This window comes from Lynx rufus, unplaced genomic scaffold (assembly GCF_022079265.1).
Source record: "Lynx rufus isolate CCGP_SWC_20201006 ecotype Redwood Valley unplaced genomic scaffold, mLynRuf1.p SCAF_19, whole genome shotgun sequence".
In the NCBI taxonomy this organism is placed as follows: domain Eukaryota; kingdom Metazoa; phylum Chordata; class Mammalia; order Carnivora; family Felidae; genus Lynx; species Lynx rufus.
The window spans coordinates 18,721,040-18,743,901 of record NW_025814833.1 but is presented as its reverse complement, the minus strand read 5'-3'; the positions used below and the strand labels follow the sequence as shown (position 1 = coordinate 18,743,901).

Here is a 22,862-nt window from a genome sequence, read left to right as displayed (position 1 = left end):
AATATAAGCCTTCTTAAATACTAAAAGAAATTTTTAAAAACCAAAGAAAACAAACTACCCAAAGAAATTCAATAAAGATAACATAATGCTGTATAACATAAATAATAGAGTTGTGTCATATCAATAAATGTAAATGAGTTTAACTCACCTATTATAAGGAAAAGATTTTCAAAATAGTTCACAAAGCAAAACCTAATTCTATGCAGTTTACAAGAGACACAACTGAAATCAAAGGAATCAGAAATGGACAAAAATTAAATAATTTACCAGGCAAATGGAAGCAGTTAAGAAACCAAGGCTTAGGGGCACCTGGGTGGCTCAGTCGGTTAAGTGTCCCAACTTCAGCTCAGGTCATGATCTTAGTGGTTTGTGGGTTGGAGCCCCACCTCAGGCTCTGTGCTGACAACTCAGAGCCTGGAGTCTGCTTCCAATCCTGTGTCTCCCTCTCTCTCTGCCCCTCCCCAACTGGTGCTCTGTCTCTTTCTGTCTCTCTCAAAAATAAATAAAACATTAAAATAATTTTTTAAAAAAAAGAAACCAAGGCTTATAATCTTCATATCAGGCAAAGTAGAACTTAGGCCAAAACCTGAAAAACACAACAGAAAGAATATTCTATGAAATGCAATGACTATCTATGTACAAATACCCCAACAAGTGCCTTTATAAAGCAGAAACTACAAGAGATGCAAGGAGAAGTAGACAAAAAAGAGCTAGTAATAGGAAATTATAACCTACCACTCTTAGGTCTCATGGACAGAAATTTAGTAAGTATATAGAAGACCTAAAAAAGCAAAATCAGTAAGATCTTATGGCCATGTCTTGAACTTAACATTCTAATAGAGAGTATACCTTCCTCACAAGTACTCACAGAACATTCACAAAATTTGATCTTATGTCAGGTCACAGTAGGAATCTCCGCGAGCTTCATAAAGTAAAAATAATAGAGACATTCCCAGATCACAGTGAAATGAAGCTAGAAATTAATAACAAAATTTTAAAAACAGAAAAGCCTATTCACCTGGAAATTTTTGCAGTTTTCAAAAACTCTTGTGTAAAAGGGGAAATAAAATCTAAAATTATAAAATCTCTAAGACATAATGATAAACACACCACATGTCAAAATTTATGGGATACAATTAAGCCATTTATAAGAGGAAAGTTCATATCAGTAAAAATGAAAATAAAGCTTAAAAAGCGATAAAAATAAAGAAAGCACAAGGAAGGAAATAATAAAGATAAAGCACATATTAATGGGGTAGAAAACAGAAAAATAATAGAAGAATAAAGTGTTGTTAAAAAATCAATAGGGAGAGCCCAAGTGAACTTAAACCAAGATAGAGAATGTAGTCAGTGATATTGAAATAGCATTGTCTGGTGACAGACGGCAGCCAGACTTGTGAGTGTAGCACAGAGAGGTTAAATCGCTATGTTGAACACGTGAAACTAATGTAACATGGTATCAACTATACTCAAAAAACTTTTTTCAGAAGAAGTAGGGGAAAACATGCAAAAAAAAGAAGTGAGAGGACTTAATCATTGAAACAGGGGAAAGTAAAAAATATATAAGGGGCTTTAAAAAAAACTGAGAGGAACGTGGCTTGCTCAGAAAGTAGAGCATGCAGTTCTTGATCTCAGGGTCATGAGTTCATGCCCCATGTTGGGCATGGAGCCTAATTAAAAATACAATAAAATAGGAGCACCTGGGTGGCATCCGACTCTTGATTTTGGCTCAGGTCAGGATCTCACAGTTCATGAGTTCAAGCCCCGCATTGGGCTCTGCACTGATAGCAAGGAGCCTGCTTGGGATTCTTCCTCTCTCTCTGGCCCTCCCCTGCTCATTCTCTCTCTCTCTCTCTCTCTCTCTCTCTCTCTCTCTCAAAATAAACATTTAAAAGACTAAAATGAAATGTTCAAAAAATAGTAAGTGGTTACTGTGCATGAATGTTCTTCGCAGGGGTTGTGTGAAAGAGCCCACGTCCCTACGGACCCACCACCAGATTGTGTTGCAAGCTTTTGAATCTTTGTCAGTGAAATAGGTTAGAAAGGGTATCTCAGCGTAGTTTTATTTTGTGTTATGAATGAAGCTGGATATCTTTTCATATGTTTAAAGATCTTTTTTGTGAACTGTATACAGTTCATGTCTTTGTCCATCTTTCTATTTGGGATTTTTTCTTTTTTGATCTTCTTTGTCTCAAATTTGAAGACTTCTTTGTGTATTAGGAAGACCCACCATTTTGAAAACATAACTGTATACCCTCAGAAAGACATATTTTAAGGGCAAAAAACACAGGCTTTGAATTTTCCTTAGTAAGTTTAGTTCTGGTAGTGGTCTTGGTGTAGTAATTCTAATACTTTTGCGCATCTTGTACGATAAGCAAATGAGTAAACTGATGTTATTGAAAACAGGGTTCACTGTGTGAAAAAGGAAATAAAAATGTGGAATGAGAAGAACCCTGCTATATTGAATTAGTATTAGAGATATAAATATGAACTCATTCTTTTAAAAATATACAAATAGACATATATGTGTGTGTGTATATACATATATACGTGTATGTGTATACACACACATACGCACATGTTAACAGAGCAGGTAGTAAAATCTAAAAGTTTTGTTCTATGTGTATATATCCTCACTCTGTGCCCTTCAAGGACTTAAAAACAGTGACATCTCAGGGCACTTGGGTGGCTCAGTTTCAGCTCAGGTCGTGATCTCACCCTTCTCACTTCATGGGATCAAGCCCTGGGCTGTCATCGCTGATCCTGCTTGGGATCCTCTCTCTCTCTGTCTCTCTGCCCCTCCACTGCTCATGCTTGCTCTCTCTCAAAATAAATAAATAAACTTAAAAAAAGAAAGGCACCTCAGTGGTAATGAGCATATCTTACCCAAACTTAGGTTTCTTAAATACATTTTCTATTAAAAGCTTTTTGAAGAAATGACTGTTTCTAGGTCTGTGGCAGAGAAAGTAAGTGCAAGGTAAGCCTGAAACATACTGTGTTTGGAAAAAAGACATGTCAAAATGACACAGAAACCAATTTGAAGGGGCTCCCACTGGCTGAATTTGAGCTTCAAAAAGAACGGTGATGGTCATGGATTAAGCATTGAACAATAAAAAAAGAATCTGTGAGTCTGTAGTGACACTAAAAAAATAAGTGGGCACTTAATTTGTAGAAATAGACATGATTTGTATTTGATGTCACATAGGTCCCTTTGGCATAGTCATAATATCTTTCAAATTAGGTATTGTTATTTTTAATTTATATATGAGGGAACTGACACTCAAAGAGGTCAAGCTGTTTGCCCCAAACCACACAGCGAGTTAGTGGAAAAGCCATCACTCTTCAGGTCTAACTTTTCAAAAAGAGCCTGTGCCCTCACTTATTACACTAAATGGCCTCTATAATGAGCCCATATTATAAATAGTGTTTTATAACCTACTTTGTGAATATATTTATTACTTAATATTTTTCTACAACATTATTTTAATGGCGACATTATCCTCTATTGTACATATAATAGTTATTGATTTAAGCAATCCATGTTTGCTGGACATTTAAATACTTTTCAATATCTTGCTAATATATGCAACATTACGTTGAACATGGTTGCTTTCAAATCTATTCAGATCCTTGTCTTGTATAAATTTTTAAACATGGAATTGCTGGATCAAAATGTCTAAAAACATTTCCAACACTTTAGATATATATTACTAATTTACCCAAATATTTTGTAATAATTTATACTCTGAGCAGCAGTGTGCAAGAGTGCTCATTTCCCTGAACCCTTGAAAACTTCTGATAATTGTTTATAAAAAAAAAGTAAAGGAAAAAAGCCATTTTGATTGGCAAAGTTACATTTCAGTATTTTAGCTTACATTTTTAAATTACCACTAGGGGTGAACATTTTAAAATGTCACTGCTAACTTGCATTTCCTCTTTTGTGAATTGCCAATTGATGTCTTTTGCCCATGTTTCTACTAGAAAGTTCAGCTGCTCTTTATTGATTGATTTATAAAAATGTTCATATATTAAAGACTTTAACATAAACTACTTATCTCAACAATGAATAAAAAAGAGACAAAATTACAATTTTAAACCATGAGGAAAAAATTTAAAAACTGAGAGACTGCCATATTCTTTTCCCACATTTCCTGATATCCTGGAAAGACATTTCAGGATATATTAAGAAAAATCATAGACCTGTTTTCAGGGGTTACATGACATTCTGCAAGTTTCCCATAGTCTACCTTTCCTTTAAAGCAAAACTTGATTCTATTTCAAAGATAGAATAAGACTTTGGACAACAAAGTCTTCAGGTTTAACACAAATGCTAAGAAGGTTGGGATGAAAAAGGGAAGAGATTGTAAAACTAATAGAAAATATATAGCATATGTATGGCTTCAGTTACATGTGATCCAGTAATCCAATAAAGTGTCCATATAAAAAGATGACTCTGCTGATATTCACGTATTTTGAATTGATGGAGGGCTGTTACAGGGCTTCCAGTTCTTTCCTATGCACTTACCTAGGATGGAAAAGAGAAAAGTAGTTTCAATAATCTCTTTGTGGGCAAAGAGCAGAGTTTTCCTCTCTGCAAAAATAACTGGTTGGCATGAAAATTGAACCTGTAACTTTGGCCTCATTAGCCCAATATGCCAGTACTAAATGGCGTTGGATAGGAGAAATGGATCACATCTTCTCTTGGTCCTGAATACGAGAGAAGCTGGTCTCTGTGTGTCCTGGGCAAGCACTTCCTCTCTTTAGTTTTCAGTTTCCTCCTCTGTAACATGAGGAGGCTGAACCAAATGGTTGATATGTGGTCTTCTCCTTCTCCAAAATAAGATTTTAATTTTAGGACGCTTTTAGATTTACAGAAAGATGCAAAGATAGTACAGAGAATTCCCATATATTCCTCATCTGGCTTCTCCTATTATTGACTTCCTGTATCATCATGGCACATTTGTCACAACTAAGAAACCAACGTTGGTAATTATTATTAACTGAACTTGACACTTGGTCTGGACTTTACCAGTTCTTCCCCAATGTCCTTTTTCTGTTCCAGGATCCCATCCAGGACAGGAAATTACATTCAGAGTCATGCTTCCCTAGCCTCCCCTAGTATGTGACAGTTTTCTGTCCCAGATGACCTTGACAGTTTTGTGTAGCACTGGTCAGCTTTTTTTGCAGGTTGTCCCTCAATCTGAGTTCTGCTAGTTTTCTCGCGCTGAGACTGGAGTTATGGAGGAAGACCACAGAAGTGCCATTATCATCACATCATGTCAAGGATACATGCTATCATGTACGTGCTGTCACTGATGATGTTAACCTTGGTCACTCGGCTGAGATAGTGTTTGTCAGGCTTCTCCACGCTAAATAGTTACTCCCTCTTTTTCTAAACTATACTGGTCTGTGGTCTTTTTGAGCTCTCACATACCATGGTTTCATTATATTCCAGACAGATTCCCCTACCTGCACAGATCAATTTGCTAGAGTTGAATCCATCACCCAGGAATGCATACTTGCACTGGGCAACCCAGCTGAAAATTTCCTTGGGACCCATTTCATACAAAATAGGGCTATGTGAGAACTGTCAGTTATGTTTCATAAAATGAGAGTCTAACCACTTTCTGCTAACCTTTGTAGAAAGTACACTCTATAAGGAATGATGACTTTACAAATCTTAGGGATGCTCTAATTTCTGGAAACCTTTTACCAAGAGAACCCAACATCTACAGCTTCCAAACCTCAGTGATCATGATGATGGAGACAAGGAAATGAGCAGCTTTGGGGATGTAGGCAGGGAAAGGAGGGAAATGAATGCCCTACATTAAGTCGAGGGTTTGGAATGAGGAAATTACATGAGGTGTGTTGTTTTCATTTTATTCTGCTATGCAGCTGTGTGAAGATGGCTGCTGAAATTCTCTTAGAGACCTGAGTCCCTCTAGATTGCTCTCTCCAGAAAAATGCAGACCTCTTCTAGGGCAGGAGAGCAGAGGGGGCAATTGGGCAAGAAGGCAGAGGGTCCTATTGGGCAAATGACCTTCTGCCTTTCTCCACTTCCAACGTGGTTTTGGAAAGGCTAGCTTGAGGGGAGAATTAACCAGGTGTAATATTCATGACTAACTTTTATTGAGCATTTATAATGTGCCAGCCATTTTTCTAGGTACATTACATGTACTGACCTACAAGGTCCTCACAAGAACTGTATGGGGAAGGTACTATTATCATGCACATTTTATGGTGAGAATACTGAGACACAGGGATTAAATAATTTGCCCAAGGTCGCTCTGATAATAACTGTAGCAGAGCTGGGATTTGAAGCCAGACACCTTCATTCCGGACTCCTTCTCTTAAGTACCACGTGATAACTGGCTCCCTTTAGATAGACTGTGACCTCCAGGAGGGCAAGGGTTTTGTAAGCAAGCAGTTACTGTTGTATTTTCAGAACCTATGACATAGTCATTAGCCAACAAATAATTATTGCATGAAAGGAAGAGAAGGCGTGAAGATCCTGGTAATGAATCAAGCCCAAACGTTGGTAACTTTTCCAGAAGTACACTGTCCTGGTGCCACCTCAGAAAACCCAGAACAAACTGAGTTATTTTAATCTTCTCCACTTTATTCTCTGTTTTCTTTTCATCTGATCAAATCGTGTAAGGCAGCTAAGAAGTCTTGATTACATACCCAGTTATAGTTTTCTACCACTCATCTGTTTTCCATGTTCTCATTTATGTCTCCTGACTCCCCAACCTCATATAAGCCCTGCTCTTTAATGCTAACTGTGAATAATCCAGTAAATGGAAAGAGTCTTAAAATTTCAACATTTAAAAGTTTGCAGATGAACACATAAACCATATACCTATGGCTATGATGACATGATGCTAGATCAGAAGTGAGGGTTTTTAAAAAATGTTTATTTATTTATTTTAGAGAGAGAAAGGGAGAGAGAGTGCACGTGAGCAAGCAGGGGAGGGGGAGAGAGAGAGAGGGAGAGGGAGAATCCCAAGGAGGCTCCTTGCTGTCAGCTCAGAGCCTGACCTGGGGCTCGCTCTCACAAACTGTGAGAACATGACCTGAGCTGAAACCAAGAAGCGACTCTCAACCAACTGAGCCAGCTGGGTGCCCCAGAAAAGGGAGTTTTAAAGCATCAGCTACCATGGGTTGATGATATAAATCAGTGAATGTATTTCCATTTTTATAATTTAAATGCATACAGGGCAAATGGGTAAGAGGAGGAGAGGGCTTTCGTGTGAGTCTATTTCTCGTTCTCCATATTCACCAGTTTTTTCTGGACCTTTTAAAAGAATATGGATATAATTACAAATACGCACTCAAACTAGCCATCAATAATGATGAAGCAATAGGCATAATTTGGACCAGAGTGAAAGGGAGAATTTGCTAAGCAGAAAATGAAGGGAAATGGAAAGAAAAAGAAAATTTTAAAGGAGAATGAAAAGTGCTGATTCCTAGTTAAATTGATAATTTTGCTGAAGTATTCATTAGATGAATTTTTTGAAAAAAAATTTATCCCGTCATTCTGCCGCTTACTCCTCTTGACTCTACAAAGCAAATAATAATACAAAAGTAAGTAAGATTTGAGTTATGAAGAGCACTTACTGGTGTTGTGACTTGAGATGAAAACACTAAATAATTGTGTCTGTCTGATAAGGAATACACAGATGGGCCCGTTATGCAGCTGCAAATGCAGATCATATATTACACCTGTGATAAGGTACCCAAATAGACATGTTATTTATAAATATTGCTGCAGCCTGTGAATGGAAAATATAAAATACATAGTAAATGAAAGTTTTAAGATAATATAATATAGAACTGGGATATTAAAATGATTTATTACCTTGATAGAATCTTCTCTAGCCTCGATACTGGATAAAACCAGGACCGTACTAAGGCAAAAAAGGAAAAAAAATGTATGCTGCAAGAAAGAATAATGCATTTCATTTAGGAAAGGAAATGTACGGATTCAAACATGTGGATCAACAAGAAACGTGTCCTCGTTGCCTCTATTATACTATCGCAATCTTTTCTTTATTTGTTGTTTAATTTTACTGTTTTACCATGGCAGACTTGCAAAATGTGTTATGTAAACCGGTTCAAGGAAAAATGACTTTTTTTCTTTTTTTTTTTTTTTTACTTCTTTTGTTTAAATTAGTGAAGTCGTTTCTTTGAAAAGGAGTTTTACCCATCCCCAACACGACAGCTTTTCAGGCTTTGAAACGTGTTTGAAAGGGATCTCAAAGCCATATTGACTCCATTCAAATTACTTTGAAAAGGAACATTTAAGTATGTTTTATTTATGTTCATGATGTAGTGCAAGCACAAATAGTATTTTTAGTAGAAAATGTATATGTGCAACCGTAGGAAAAAAGAGAGAAAACGTGAATGAAACTGCTGAGGCAAAAGTAAGGTACCATAAATAAACATGCACTGCTTTATTTAGTTCTTGAAAAATGCTTCCCCGAAAACTAATGGGTTTCAATCTTGCATGTAATCTGGTTATCACCTGGATAAAACCAAGATCTGAAGGTAATTTATCAAAGGGCTATAGTTCACTCATATACCAATTTGATGTTTAATGTAATGAAAATGGGATTTATTTTAAGATAGAAAGATAACCTGGTTTCTGTAATGTTAGCAGTCACTGCATTTAATTCAAGCAGCATTTTTGCAGTGATCTTATTACAGAAGCATCTCGCTTCACACGATGTCCACTGAAGTATGGGTCTGGCGAGATTGTTTCCCATAGGAGTTAACTTGAAAGGCTGAAGTCATCAGGGGTCACCATCTGGGTAATGTACTTGGCATATTTTTCAGGAAGAGAACTGTTCAACATACAAGTAGATCTGTAGCTCTGACAAGCTTTGGAAGTCGAGTGCAAAAGCAGTAGCATTCCTTAGCCTAAAGGAACATGAAGCAAGATATGTAAGGGAACTGGTGGGGAAAATATTTTCTGACAGAAAGGAAAAACAAATTATCTTGAAAAATATTACATGCTTTTATCTTGGCACGATTTGAAACTTATGACATCATCTATGATGGACAAGATTTTGTTGGTGAGACAGGTTTCAAATGTTCTAAATAGGTTTATTGGTAGATTTAGAAAATAACACCAGAAGCTTCTTGCAACAAATAAATACAGCATCCTTAGCTGACTATGTGTACATTTTGAGATGCAAGATGAATTCCTTGAAAGCAAAGTTGTGTTTTCCTCACGCATACTGCGATTTCAAGGTTTACTTGTGTATTTAGTATCAGAAACCAATTTATCTGTTATTAAGTGGGTTTTAATGTTATCTATGAGAGAGTGGACAGAAAATACCAAAAGATACAGAATAATATGAAAGGTTTCATATCCTGGCAATAGCATTGTAAAGATACTCCAATAAATTTAACTGTCGGGGCGCCTGGGTGGCGCAGTCGGTAAACGTCCGACTTCAGCCAGGTCACGATCTCGCGGTCCGTGAGTTCGAGCCCCGCGTCAGGCTCTGGGCTGATGGCTCAGAGCCTGGAGCCTGTTTCCAATTCTGTGTCTCCCTCTCTCTCTGCCCCTTCCCCGTTCATGCTCTGTCTCTCTCTGTCCCAAAAATAAATAAACGTTGAAAAAAAAAATTTAAAAAAAAAAAATTTAACTGTCAAAAAAGTTCTTCCAAGCACCCAAACTTTTCTTATTCAGATATTTTGAGGATAATTTTTTTGACCAGTCGAGTTCAAACTATGTCTTTGGAGCTTTTGGGCAACGCTTTTGGACCCCCAATCCCTTTCTTTGCTTTTTAAATTTTTTAAATGTTTATTTTTGAGAGAGGAGAGAGAGAGAGAGCAGATGAGGGGCAGAGAGAGAAGGAGACACAGAATCCGAAGCAGGCTCCAGGATCTGAGCTGTCAACACAGAGCCTGATGCGGGGCCCAAACCCACAGCAAGATCATGACCTGAGCCGAAGAGGGAAACTTAACTGACTGAGCCACCCAGCTGTCCCTGGACTCCCACTCCCTTTCAATCAAGAGTTCTGTTTTATCTGCTTTATGTGTTTGAGGGTTATTCAGATTTTATTGCTGAATTGTTCTCCTGCTTTGAATTGGTTTCAAATGCTTTACTTTAGATAGAAAACAGTAATAAAAGAGAATGAATAAAACAATGCATCTATTCATTCAGCTTTAAAAAAAAGGTTTGTTGAGCACGTAGTGTTTTTTATTATATAACAATACATGAATACATTATCATTGTAAAACATTCTAACATTACCATGAAAATATTGAAGTTCCAGCTCCCCACTCTAAAGATCAATGGTTTGGTATCAATCCTCCCAGTTCTTTGTATGCATTTACATATAAAGAGATACATATTTTTTTTTGCTTAAATAGGATCATTGGACATGCATTGTTCTCCAATGTTTTTTATACAAATCTTAGAGCTCTTTTCATGTAGGTACATAGAGCTCAACCAGTGGTGTGCTGATAAATGTTTAACAGCCAGCTCTCTGTGCAAAAAAAAAAAAAAAAAAATGGTCTGCAACATTTGCTGGTTCCGGGAGTGTTAATAAACCCACCATGGGCGATTTCAACTACCAACGTGAAGTCATTGAAGGTGGAATTGGGAAGACGTGCACAGTGGGCTTTTATAAACCAGTGTAAACTGGCTCCTGCACACCACTGAATCAATTCTTTTTCTTTTTAGGATTTTTTTTTTTTTAAATAAATTTAGACTTACGGAACAGTTGTAGACGTAGCGCCGAATTCCTCGAATTCCTGTGTACCTGTCACTCCGCTGGCAGTATTAACGTCTTGCATAACCATAGTACAATTATGAAAAGTAAGAGATTAACATTGGTATAATGCTATTAACTCAGAGTATAATACTGATTTCTCCAGTTTTTCCTTTTTTGTTCTGTTCCAGGATCCTATCTAGGATCCCACGTTGCATTTAATTGTCATGTCTCCTTAGCTTCCTCCAATCTGACAGTCTCTTGATATCAGTCCTTTTAATTCTTACATAAGATTTCATAGTATGAGTATACCACTCTCTCCAAGATGGATATATTGGCAGTTCTGTTTATTTTACTATATTAACAATGCTATGTTGACTTTTCTTGTACATACCCCTTTATGCACATATGTGATTATTTCTTTGGTAGATTCCTGGAAGTTGAATTCATTGGTCAAAAAGTATTCCCAATTTCAATTTTGATCAGTATCACAAAATTGCTTTCTAAAGCTCCTTTTACCACTTTATAGTCAGATCGGTGTGTAAGCAGAGTACCTCCTGACTACCAGACACGGAGTTAGGTACCAGAGAGAAAAATTAAGAAGACATGGATCATGCCCTTTGAATACTTTAATAATGATGAGGCAGACATGTAAATAAATACCTTCAATATAACATGGTGGACCTTACGAAGGGTGCTAAAAGAGAAACATCATCTCTCTTCGTGAAATGTTCTAGATAGTCAAGATCAGCACTGTCCATATAAATACAAAGCAAACCACCTATGTAATTTAAAATTTGGTAGTAACCACATTAAAGATGTGAAAAGAAACCATGGGAATAATTAAAATTTTTATTTACTCAGATATATATATGTATATATATATAATATCATTTCAATATGTAATCCATATAAAATTATTAATTGGATATATTCTGATTTTTCTTTTGTACTAACACTTCGCCTCTGACTAGCCACATTTCAAATGCTTGATAGACCATGTGGCCAGTGGCTGCCATGTGGGACGATACAGACCTAGGTCATTAAGCACGTATGTCCTACATCTAGTTCTGAAGCTTTCCTATGGTCTGTCTATTATACATGAATATTTTTCCTTTTGAAGGGAAATGGAACGAGGAAGCAGTATCAGTTATAAATATTTAACTAGAGACCATCAGTCTTACTTAAGAGAAAGAAAGACCAACATCCTAACAGAAAGAGCAGAGAAGTAACTACTGAGAGACTCAGAGCTTTCAGCCTAGAGAAATGTGCAAGAGCTTCTTCTCATAAAGTTAGCCTGCCTTGAGATCCAAGATTGAGTTTGGCAATTGGGGAGGGTGAGATATTCCGTTTGTTACCTTTGTGATAAATTTATAATTTCAGAGCATAGCTCTTTGCAACTGGATAAACCAAGAAGGATAATGATTATAAAATGTACAGGGCTTGGCACTAGGGAATATTTGTTAGGAGCACATTCTTAATCAGCTGAAATGACATTATTCCCAGAATATCTGAATAGGCATGCACATTCTGTCCAGCCACCGAATTTCAGCGAAGTGCGACATGGGACTGGTACTCCTGGAAAGATCTGGGTCGTATCAGCCTCTACCCATTGAGGATGTATATTTTTATATATGTCTTTATGAAAAATAACTTTGAGTTTGGGATCACGAGTACTTCTATTAGGTCTACTATAACTAGAATTGCTCATTTTAAAATGCATATTTCAGTATGCATGATTTTAGTTTTATCACTTTCTATTCACTTGTAAGATTTATTAGTGACCAGTTTGTAAAGTTGGTTAGAGCACAGATCTAGCATAATCATGGGAGCAGTCCTTCAGTTTAAGAGTTTTTCTACCACTCTTCTTCCTTTTTTAAAAAAGTTTATTTATTTTGAGAGTGGGAGAGAGACAGAGAATGCATGGGGGAGGGACAGAGAGAGGGAGTGAGAGAGAGAATCCCAAGCAGGCTCTGCACGGTCAGCACAGAGTGATGCAGGGCTTGAACTCACGGACTGTGAGAACATGAGCCAAAATCGAGAATCAGACACTCAGCTGACTGAGCCGCCCAGGTGCCCCTCTACCACTCTTCTTCCTGACTGAGCTCCACTCATACTGGCCTCCTTAGCGTTTCTCAAACATTTCATACAAAACTTCAGAGTTTTGTGTAATTGCCATTCTTTCCTCCTGGAAGGTTCTTCAACTGAATATTCATATGGCTTCACTTCATTCAGAACTTGGTTCAAATATTACCTTCTCTGAGAAGCCTTCCTTGACTAGTCTTATTTCTTTTACAATAACTACCTGACATTATTCCATTTATTTGCTTCTTTGTTTCTACACAGCTATGGTATATTAATATATCATATTATTATATATTAATTATATCATATATTTATTCATTGTCTGCATGTCATAACCCACCATCCTCTCATATGAGTTCTGGGAATGTAGAGGTTTTTTAAAGATTGTATTCACTGCTGTAAACTTAGAAAAACAGTGCCTGTTTTTCATTACCTTTTTATACCCTTAATTCTACCCAGTTGGCTTGTAATGTTTATACTAGGGCTTGGGAGACTTGCCTCCAAAATGTGGCTATAGATACATAGCGTAGATCTGGATGGGGACCCACGAGAAGCTAAGGGCTCTGTATCCTCATCCTGCATCCAAGGTTGATATGCAATCAGCGTGTCCTGATTAGGCTGTATTGGTTGTTTAGATCCTGTTCCATATTGGTCAGCCAGTACCTACGGTGTCCTGGCTGCTAAATATTTTTGTTATTACCTTTGCCTATATTTCCAACATTCCCAATGTGCCCAGCATATGCTTTGAAAGTATTTGTTGAATGAATTAACAAATACATCCCCATAAAATAAGTAGTGCTGGATCTTTCTAGTGGAGTATTGGTATGTCGCAAAGATCAACATGATTTTATTTATTGGTCTTAGTATGAACACAATATTATTTATTTCTAATAGAACTCCAAGACTAGAGTTACCTAGTTACCTTAGTCTACCCTGTACATACTTTCTGACTTCCTTCTACAACTCAGCTTATGGAAGTCCCGTTTGGAGGAGAGGAAAGTACCCCTATGGTACCCCTAATCTGTAGCAAGTAAGTTCACTTGCATTATGTATTGATACAAATATACATTACAAATAGCTTATTGCCTGGAAAAGACAAAGTAAACTTAAAAAATGATAAAGCTTTGCCACTCTCAAAGAGTATTCTGCTAAATGTGCCCACACTTCTTTGCCTGTCTCGATTGACTGTTAGCAGTCCATTTCATTTGATGGTGAAAAATTAATCCTTGCCTTATTATTTTGAAGTGATTTTTCAGCACATGCATTTTCTCTGTCATTTTTGAGTGCCCTTAGGAAACTGGCTTAACTTACAGTATATAAAATATCCCGCTTGATCTTCAAAATGAAAACCACTCTGCCTTTTGTTCCTTATAGCCAATCTAATTTCACAGACGTAACTGAACCAAGGGAATCAAACACATTTTCAGTATAGCTTTTAATATCCATAATTTTCCAATCATTTGGGGGACAGAGTAGACCAAATTTTCTTTAAAAACTGATAAACCCCTTTAATTGGAGTAAGTATGTTAAACCAAGCATACTTTGAGTCTTTTGGCAAGGAAGTCTGGGGAATGTCACTAATACAGCTTTATTAGCATGCCATACTGTACCTTACTCAGAACCACTATCATTTGAGTTCCAATTGTTTCCAATAATTGCAAGAGAAATTCATCAGGCAGCACTGGCCTTAATCCAAAGAAAAGGGTAGAAACCAATTAAATGCTTAAAATTTTAAGGATAAATTAGAAGGTAGGTGTTAGAAATCTCTAGCTCCAACTAAAAGTGGATAAATGATTCTTAAATAGGCTTTCTGGCCAGATTTCCTGTTCTTGGTTGCTAATCCACATACTATCTATGAGTATTAGACATACAAATTAGCCCCTTTCACTCTGCCTAGAAACATAAAGAAAAATGTTAGATGGATTATGAACAGATCCACTTTTTTTCCTTTTGGTAAGATTTGGTTGCTGTTTAAAATTGCAATGAGGAAACAGATAAAAAGATTTCCCCAGCTTCTGTCCTAGTTATTGTTTTCTCCCAACATTATCTGCCCTCAGTGACCTCATTCATTCTCACATTGTCAGCCATTGCCTCTGTGCATATATGATTCCGCAGTCTTGTTCTAGCCTTAATACTTCTCCAGAACTTCAAACCTCCAAAGCTCGTTTGTTGAACATTTCTATCTGGACAGTCCATTGGTCCCTGGAAGCCGGCACCTCCAAAGATGCATTCATTATATTTCCCCCATCACCCCACCCTGCCCCAAACCAACTAGTCATCAGTCAACAAACACATGTCCAGCACCAGTTATTTGTAGCTAGTGCTGGGCTAAGTGCACAGTCCCCTAACTCTATTAATCATTGCTCTATGCTTTCAGTTACTCAGGCTTCAAACCTTAGCTATGTTGTATTCCTCCCTTTCCCTCATTTTCTTCTATTTTTGCCCCCAGCACACCTACATGCGTGCATGAGCGTGCGGTGAACATACATGTACGCACACACAGAACTTGTTACCAAACCCTGAGATGACGTTTATGCAATTTCCCCTTAAGGAATTGCCTTCTTTGCATTCCCACTGCCACTGCCCTAATTGAGACGCTCATTATTTCTCACCTAGATTATTGCAGTGGTCATCCCAATTTGTGTTCTTGCCAAATCTTTAGGCCTCCCAAGTCATCGTTCTCCACACTAGTATTGGATTTATCTTCCCACAAAGGGTTGCTCCGATGATATCGTTTGTTTACCTAGAAGCCATCAGTTTTCCCCATTGCTATCAAATTAATCTTCCTGAAGAAAACTGATCATAACGCTCATTTGCTCAGAAAATAGCAATGTCTCCTTGTTGCCTAATAAATTGAACCCAAATATCTAAGTGTGGCATTCAACATCCTCGCAACATGGCCCTAATCCTCCCTTCCAGCCTTAACTTCCACTATCATCTATACATAGCTATACTCCAGCCAACCCCAGCAACTTTCTTTGCCTCAAATACATCCTGTGCTTCACAAAGTCATATTTTGTTCAACCTGCCCCCTCACCCTACCCATTACTGTCAGCTGTCAAAGCTCTATACATTCTTTAAGGCTCATCTCTAATCCTGCTTCCTTCATTAAAGCATCCCTGATCAGCCCAGCCAATTTTAATCTGTTGTTCCTTTAAACCACTTCTTTTTTTTAAGTTTTTCCTTTAATTCCAATTAGTTAACATACAGTGTAATACTAGTTTCAGGTGTACAATTTAGTGATTCAACACTTAACATACAACACCTGGTGCTCATCACAAGTGCCCTTCTTAATCCCCATCACCTGTTTAACCCATTCGCCGACCCACCTTCTCTCTGGTAACCATCAGTTTGTGTTCTATATTTAAGAGTCTTTCTTGGTCTGCCTCCCTCTCTTTTTTCTCCTTTGTGTGTTTGTTTTGTTTCTTAAATTCCACATATGAGAGAAATCATGTGGGATTTGTCTTTCTCTGACTTACTTCACTTAGCATAATACTCTCTAGCTCCATCCCTGTCACTGTGAATGGCAAGATTTCATTCTTTTTTTTTTAATGTTTATTTATTTTTGAGAGAGAGAGAGACAGAGCGTGAACGGGGGAGGGGAAGAGAGAGAGGGAGACAATCTGAAGCAGGCTTCAGGCTCTGTGCTCTCAGCACAGAGCCCGATGCGGGGCTCAAACTCATAGACCATGAGATCATGACCTGAGCCGAAGTCAGATGCTCGACTGAGCCACCCAGGCGCCCCAAATTCATTCTTTTTTATGGCTGAGTAACATTCCATTGTATATGTATACCGCATCTTTATCCATTCATCAGTCGATGGACACTTGGGCTGTTTCCATAATTTGGCTATTGTAGATACTGCTGCTATAAACATGGAGGTGCATGTGTCCCTTTGGATTAGTGTTTTTGTATTTCTTGGGTAGATACCCAGTAGTGCGATTGCTGGATCATAAGGTAGTTCTATTTTTACCTCTTTGAGGAACCTCCATACTGTTTTCCAGAGTGGCTGCCCCAGTTTTCATTCCCACCAACAGTGCAAGAGGGCTCCCCTTTCTCCACATCCTCAACAACACCTGTTGTTTCTTGTGTTGTTGATTTTAGCCATTCTGACAGTTGTGAGGTGATATTTTATTCCTGGGTTGCAAGGGTGGTCTAATATTCGCAAATCAATCAACGTGATACACCATATCAATAAAAGAAAAGAACCATATGATCATTTCAATAGATGCAGAAAAAGCATTTGACAAAGGACAGCATCGATTCATGATAAAAAACCCTCAACAGAGTAGATTTAGAGACAACGTTCCTTAACATAATAAAGGCCATATATGGAAAACCCACAGCTAATATCATCCTCAATGGGGGAAAAACGGAGAGCTTTTCCCCTAAGCTCAGGAACAAGACAGGGATGTCCACCCTAACCACTGTTACTTAGCACTGGAAGACCTAGCCTCAGCAGTCAGACAATAAGCCACTTCTTTTATTTTTTTTTCAATATTTTGTAAGGATTGTTTTCTTTGAAACAAGAGAATAAACCCTTTCTCTTAGAACAAAAATTCCTTTTCTCCCGCATGGCAAACATCACTGATAATTCATTGTAATAATTATCAACAAGACAGAAATCCCAAAGAAGAAAATTAAAATCCACCATAGGCCCCCATGTTGTGAACACATTGCTGTATATTCTCCTAGCCGTCTCTATCCAGACATCCACATGTCTACACACACACACGCACACACGCATTATAGATCATACTGTTTGTACTGTTTAGTAGCCTGATGTTTTTCATTTGATGCATCATAATTATTCCCATGCCAGTTCATAGTCCTCTCCAACATGATTTAATAGCCATGTAATCTTGTATTATTTATAATATCATCAGTTATTTCATTAATCTCGTTTGATGAATATTTAGATTGATCATAACTTTCTACTAGCTTTTAAATGTTACAATGGATAGCCTTGTAGTTTGGACACATTCGTAATTAACTCATAGAAATGGAATTGTGGGCTAAAAAGGTAAGCCAAATTTTAAAGTTTTATGATAAATGGTGCCACATTACTCTCCACAAAGGTGTTTTTTTTGTAATACTCTCGTGAAGAGTATATGAGAGTGCCCATTTTCCTGCACTCTGATCAACACAGGTATTTTTTTAATCCTCTGATAGCAATTGAACCTGTATTACGTCAATTATTCTGCATATCTTATACTTATTTTATACTTGTGTTACTTCCAACTCCTACCCTAACAGGCATCTATATTTTAACATCTGCAGCAGCTATCATACGACTTTATGCATTCTGGGCACTCAGGAAACGTTTGCTGCATTGAATTGAATCGGAGCCATAGCTAAGGCCTCCCATGTTCTCGTGATACTCTGCAGTTTCCATATGCAAACTAGAGTTACACGACTCAGGGACATGGGAGAGGAAGGGCTAACAACGCTGAGGAGCAGCGTCCAATCCCATTGTGGTTGCTTAACTAATACTCCAACGTCTATCACCGGGAGAGGTACAGCTTCAAAACTTTAACAATAGCTACTTAGGAAAGTAGCTAAACGTATAACGTAGGTATAACGTGCAAGCTGGTTGGCCTAAAAGGAAACCGGTCATGGCATTTTTTAGGTGGAAAGGGACAGCTGGTATAGGGACCGTGTCAGCAAGTCTGGAATAAGTTCATGTGTGGCTTGTTTTCTTGCAGCAGTGCATTTGTTCGGCCTGACTTGGCAGCTGCAACCAGTTGAAGGACAGCTCTATGAAAATGGAGTTAGCAAAGGGAACAGAGGGACCGACTCCATGGATACTACTTACTCTCCAATTGGAGGAAAAGTTTCCGATAAATCAGAGAAAAAAGGTACAGTGATCAAAATGATTGATTTATTGATTATTGATTACTTTTCTTCTAATTCGGTCTTTAGAGCTAAAGCTGGGATGGTTTCACTTCACATTAAATTTCATGATCACTCGAAAGAAGTACTCTACGTGGACAGAATAAATACATGTAAATGTCTTATGAAAGCAAATTTTCCTTTCTCTAGTGCCTTGAGTATAAACCAATTAAACTTTTCAAATATGTAGGCAATTTTGAAAATAGATAAATATTTACAGGATGGAGGTTTCAATACAATGGAAATTGCATTTCGCATATAACTACCCTGAAGCAACATGGGATTTTGATTAAGTTCTCTGTGTCCAAGCCCAGCATTTATATATAACATTTTACAAAGGGTATATGGAAATTTCTTCTGTTTATAATAAGAAAAAGCCTTTTATGCTTAATATAAGGGTGAATGTTTATGTCAAAGTGGGGGAACATGAATTTTTTTCTTGTTGGGGAACACAAATTCTTCATAGTTGGAGAAAAGAAAAAAGCACTTGGAGTACTGAATTGTTAAATTTAACCAACATGAGCTTGAGCTACCAGACTTATTTACAATAAATGTCACAGGACCAACATTCCCAACATCTTATTCACATTGAATGATCTTAGTCTTTATATACAAGTATTGAAAATAACCGAAAGTTTGTATGACGATTTCTTTGGAAATAGGATTCAGCACACAAGGACTCAAACACTGTCAAATTTCAGGATGGCCTTCAAAAGCATAAATTGCAAACAAAACATGTAGCCAGCAGAATCCTAAATATCTTTAGGAGATCACATATAAACAGATGAATGAATGAATGATCCAAAGTCTACCCCCAAGAATCTTACAATTTGAGGGGTGCCTGGGTGGCTCAGTCGGTTAAGCATCCAACTTCAGCACGGGTCTTGATCTCACGGTTTGTGGGTTCGAGCCCAAGGTCGGGCTCTGTGCTGACAGCTCAGAGCCTGGAGCCTGCTTCAGATTCTGCGCCTCCCTCTCTCTCTGTCCCTCCCCCACTCCTGCTTTGTCTTTCTGTCTCTCTCTTAAAAATAAACATTTAAAAAAATTTTTTAAAAGAAGCTTGCAATTTTATAGGGGTGGGAAGACAGTCTTATTTTGCTTGATTAGTTGCAAACAAGATATTTTGTTTTGTAGTTGTTTGAGTTACTCATCTTGATTTCTGTTTTTAGTTTCTTTTGGGGGGTTATTTGTGGGGTTTGCTCTGTTTTGTTTTTGTTTGCTTTTTAAAGGGCAATTCTTCTTTGGTCTATGCTTCAGTAAAAATTCATGGTTTGGTTTCAGGAAAACATGATTTGTCCTAGTTTTCAATTCACGATGCAGTTTGCTTTACGTTCTTGTTTAGAAATACTGTCTCTAGCCTTGGCTGACCTTTCACAGCAATTTTCATTGTTGCTGCTGAGAGGGGCTGAGGGTAGTACAAGGGTCAGTGATGACAGAGGACAGGGTCTGAGTACATTTGGACTTGGACTTTTTCTCTCTTACTTTCTTTCCTACTGTCCCTTTATACCTGCAAGTGCAAGGGCCACCATTTGGTGCCTTTGGGATTTCTTGCCATTCACACTTGAAAATCAGGAATTATCTATTTGAGGGACATGAAACATGCAAGACAGAAGGTCATTACATAGTTGTTACCAGAGCATATTTGTTTTTTATGCTAATTCAGATATCTGTAATTCTCTTCCCCGAAGTACAGTTGACTCTTGAACAACATGGATTTGAACCATGCAGATCCTCCTATATACAGACTTTTTCAATAAATACAGCACAGTACTGTAAATGTATTTTCTCTTCCTTATGACGTTCTTACCAACTTGTTTTTTTCTCTAGCTTACTTTATCGTAGGGATACAGTAAATGTTACATGTAACATACAAAATATGTGTTAATCAACTGTTATGTTATTGGTAAGCCTTCTAACAGTGGACTATTAGTAGTTAAGTTTTGGAGGAGTCACAAGTTATATAAGGATTTTTGACTGCATGGAGTTTGGGAGGGAGAGGATTGGTGCCCCTAACCGCAGCGTTGTTCAAGAGTTAGCTATAGTTTGATGATGGTGACTAAAATTTATTAAATAATTAACCGTGTGTCAAAAATTGCTCCAGCCACTTAACAGGTGTTATATCATGAAGGTAACAGTATGGTCCTCGTTTTACAAAGAAAAAAAACAGAGACACAGAAAGGTTAAGTAACCTGCCCACGGTTACAGAGCTAGAAACTGGTGGTCTGATTTCAGAGCCTTGTTCCTACACTGTACTGAAATCCACACGCAAAATGTATGTGAAAACCACAAAATACACTTTACCCAGTGAAAGCAAAGCCCCAGAGTCTATTCATGATGCATTTTAGAGAAATTCTATACACCTATATTTTAATGTGTTGTGACAAGTTTCATAAATGAAAAATTCTTTTAAGTTTCTGCTCAATTATAACAACAAACAGGCCAAACCAATTTCAATTTAATACTTTATTAAGAAAAATCATTAAGGGTTGATGCCATATACACCAAGTTGTTATCTTAAACTGGCTTTTTATGGCAGTCTGAACAAAACCCTAACTGTAACTGCACATCATAGTTCAGCTATATTAGGTCTTTACTGCATATCACTCACTGAGTACAAACATAGCCCCTGTTTTATAATGCCATGTGTATACTAAACCAAACCTTGCAGAAGATGTAATATACTATAAGGATATTTTCAACTGGTCAGCTGTATCCTTTTATGATTTTCGAGACATCACACACCCCATAAATACAGTCACAGAAGCTTGTCTTAATGATGCTCTGTACATTAAAATATAAAACTAAAAACCAGATAATCCTTTTTGCATTGTTTTCCTTACTCCTCTAGAGGATTGGGCATTGTAGCACTGTGGTTAAGAGCCTGGGCTCTGGAGTCAGACAGACCTGGCTTTGAATACTGACCGTGCCATTTACTGGCTCTCCAATGTCAGGCAATGAATTGACACGACCTTGCTGAACTAGTGTCCTCATCTACAACATAAGGATGACAATAATAGTACCTGCCTCAAAAGTTGGTTGTGAAGAATAAGTGAGATAATGGTTGTAAAGCATATAGCGCAGTGCCAGGCACATTGTTTAGTTGAGCAGTAATTATTATGACCAAATGATTGGAAAATTACCTTGAGTTTATTGGCATCCTATTGGGTACTATAGATCCTGCTTTCAAACTGGTATCAGCTTTTCCATGGATGATGGCCTTCTTGGGATTTAGATATTTTCTCTTTTTAAAGCTTGATCTCTCTTAACAATTTAGCATCTATTATTTGGTAATTATCATCACCTTAACCATCAAAGTGATGAATCAAATAGAATGGCATGGAAAAAAAAATCAAATTCTACTGGAATTGGTTCCCCATAAACAGTAGTTAAATTTATCTGCTTCTCCTTAGGAGATTAAAGACTTTTCTCACTACTTAGATTTCCAAATGAAAGAAAAAAGAATATTTGATTATAGACAGTTAGTATGCTAACATTTTCTTTTTGAAACTTAATTGAATAATTTGAATGGAATTTCCAAAAGAAGACTTAAGTCACAACCACATATTGCAATCTACCAGAAAGACCAGCTGTCGGTTGTTCAATAAACATTAATAGAATTGAAAGCCCCTACTACCTTAGAAACTTACAAAGTAGTCATAACTCTTTCTCTTTAACTAATAAACGTTATGTAACAACTACTTTATTTTTTTTAATGAGCTGTCAGCACAGAGCCCCCGACATGGGGCTTGAACTCATGAACCGTGAGATTATGATCTAAGCCGACGTCAGACACTTAACTGGCTGAGCCGCCCAGGAACCCCATAACAACTACTTTAAACAGAGCAGGGGATAGAAAAGAGTAAAAGACTTAGTCCCAGACCTGAGTCATGTGACATCCATAAATTGACCTAAAAATAATTACAGTGTAATTTATCAACTAGTATGAAATGTTAAAATCTTAAAAGATTATCAAATACAACGTCTTTATTTAAAGATGAAGAAGCTGAGGTCCAGAAGGATCAAGAACTCACAGAGAACACACAGATGACATTTGAGTCCACCTCTTCTGTTTTCTCATCTGTTATTGAAATAACGTAACACAAACTAAACATATAAGTTGCTAAAGAGGTTTTCTAAGGAAGTATCAAAGGCAAAAACTAAACA

General features: G+C 37.3%; 1 protein-coding gene across 3 annotated transcripts in view; it reads left to right on the top strand.

Annotated features, from left to right (window-relative positions):
- TENM1 (teneurin transmembrane protein 1) overlaps window positions 1–22,862 on the top strand; it is a 555,347-nt gene that overhangs the window by 257,611 nt on the left and 274,874 nt on the right. For 2 of the 3 annotated variants that reach the window (XM_047082125.1, XM_047082124.1), the window contains exon 6: window positions 18,512–18,664. In XM_047082125.1, the coding sequence (XP_046938081.1) occupies window positions 18,512–18,664 (153 nt within the window). The remainder of the gene's footprint in view (window positions 1–18,511; window positions 18,665–22,862) is intronic. The other variant, XM_047082126.1, reaches the window with a different exon arrangement.